The sequence below is a fragment of the Convolutriloba macropyga genome, chromosome 9 (genome assembly GCF_964194025.1).
Source record: "Convolutriloba macropyga chromosome 9, txConMacr16.3, whole genome shotgun sequence".
Taxonomy (NCBI): Eukaryota; Metazoa; Xenacoelomorpha; order Acoela; family Convolutidae; genus Convolutriloba; species Convolutriloba macropyga.
Genome location: NC_134476.1, coordinates 20,222,795 through 20,224,535, shown reverse-complemented (window position 1 = coordinate 20,224,535; position 1,741 = coordinate 20,222,795). Strand labels below are relative to the sequence as shown.

General features: G+C 39.5%; 1 protein-coding gene across 1 annotated transcript in view; it reads left to right on the top strand.

Annotated features, from left to right (window-relative positions):
• LOC142346151 (uncharacterized) overlaps positions 1 to 1,160 on the top strand; it is a 204,575-nt gene extending 203,415 nt beyond the window's left edge. Inside the window, exon 7 of the mRNA XM_075398659.1 lies at positions 904 to 1,160. Coding sequence (XP_075254774.1) covers positions 904 to 1,160 — 257 coding nt within the window. The remainder of the gene's footprint in view (positions 1 to 903) is intronic.
• Positions 1,161 to 1,741: the final 581 nt, after the last annotated feature.

Below are 1,741 nucleotides of genomic sequence, written 5' to 3'. Positions count from 1 at the left end.
GGATCACAGACGACGGCACAAGTCAACACCATATCTCGAAGACAACACGACTCGACCCTACTACTTCACGACAAGGGTGACACGTCCAGCACAACTCTGCTACAAGTCTCAAATTCGGATTGAAACTCTCAACCCCGGATGGATGTAGCAGTAGAAATTCTGTATGTGCACCTTCATCCAATCAGAGACTTAGAAGACACCATTCTTTTTTATATAGAGAGAACTGAACTTGCTATAGTCAGTCTACTAGCTTAGCCACACTATGTGTACAACTCAGACTCCGGTGTTACTTTTAATAATCACCGTAATAATTGAAGTTGTTATAAATGGTTTTACTGAGTCTGTTAGTCTTAGAGATATAGGTAAGCCTACTTCGCGCGCAAAAATAAGTAGCTCTAGCTCTTCATGCTTTAAGTCTGTAAAAGGAGCCCACCTTGGGTCTGCCTTAATACTGTATCTTACTAATTTTTGTCAGGCTATAGTATGACTCTGGGGCGGTCGTACTACAAGTCAGAGGACATTTAACAGGATCATAGCTGGACGTTAACGCAATTCAGTGACTGGTCAAGTTCATCTTTTGGTTAAAGAAAAACTATATACAAATAAACATCCGTAGCTGTGGATATAAGTTAGACCGATTTCACGTTATCAAGATTTGACTGCTTGTTTGTTAAATAACTGGGATCTTTTCCTTTTGTGCCCCTCTAGATAAGTGGGCGCATATTATTTGCAACCTCCAGACGCACGTGCCATATGTTTACATATTGATTTACTATCTAATGGCACCTGCTCTGTAACTGGGGGCCTATTACGTACTGGGGGGCACAAACGGAAAAGACCCAATAACTGATTATATCTTTACGTCAGAATGCACATTAACGCTACCCTTTGTTATGCTTACAGGTGATCCAATTGAACTGGACCTAGTTAGCGATAGAGGTCAGTGTGTGAAGCGCATATTCGAAAAGAGCCCCGACGACCAAATTGGATACGTTACTATCCGTAATGACGCAACCGGCAAGTTTCAGTGTGCTGGCTGGAATCGATTCGAGACAGCTGAATTCCTCGAGGTCGTTGTCGCTGTCGAGGTCCTTATATACATTTTATACATTAGTTTAGTTCCACAACCGTTAAGGGAAAACGCAAACAGATCAAAGTAAATATGCCGTAACATGTAAAAGTTATCAATATTTGTGATCGAGGTTTTGCCTAGATATGAGGTAAAATATGCAGGAAAAAACTGTGATAAAGTCTTTCAACTCAAAACACTCGAATCTTGTATCAGCAGTTTGGCCACAACTTTCGTTCACTTGGTCTTCCGTAGAATAATATCCCGGGTCGAGAATACAGCGCCGTTTCATCGCATTATTTTGTAAGAAATGCGTTGAAATTATGTAAGAAATGCGCTGAATGCGCTGAAACGTGGAGAAGTTTCAAAATTTCAGCCCATTTTCAGCGCATTTCTTACTTAATTTCAGCACTTTTTCAGCACATTTCTTGCATAAGTGTCTTTCCACATGGACGAATAACAAGCAGAACTTATCCTCTAAGAATTACGAAACCGATATCAACTTGTTTTATATTAAGACAATCTCGGAAAAATCCAAGTTAAAACTCTGAGAAGTAGTTTTATGCTAAATGTAAAACTCACATCGGGTATTTGTGTAAATCTATCTGCAGTAAAGCAGTCTGAATTTTTATCGTAACTGTAAACTATGCGAAAATGTAGATATAGTTATAT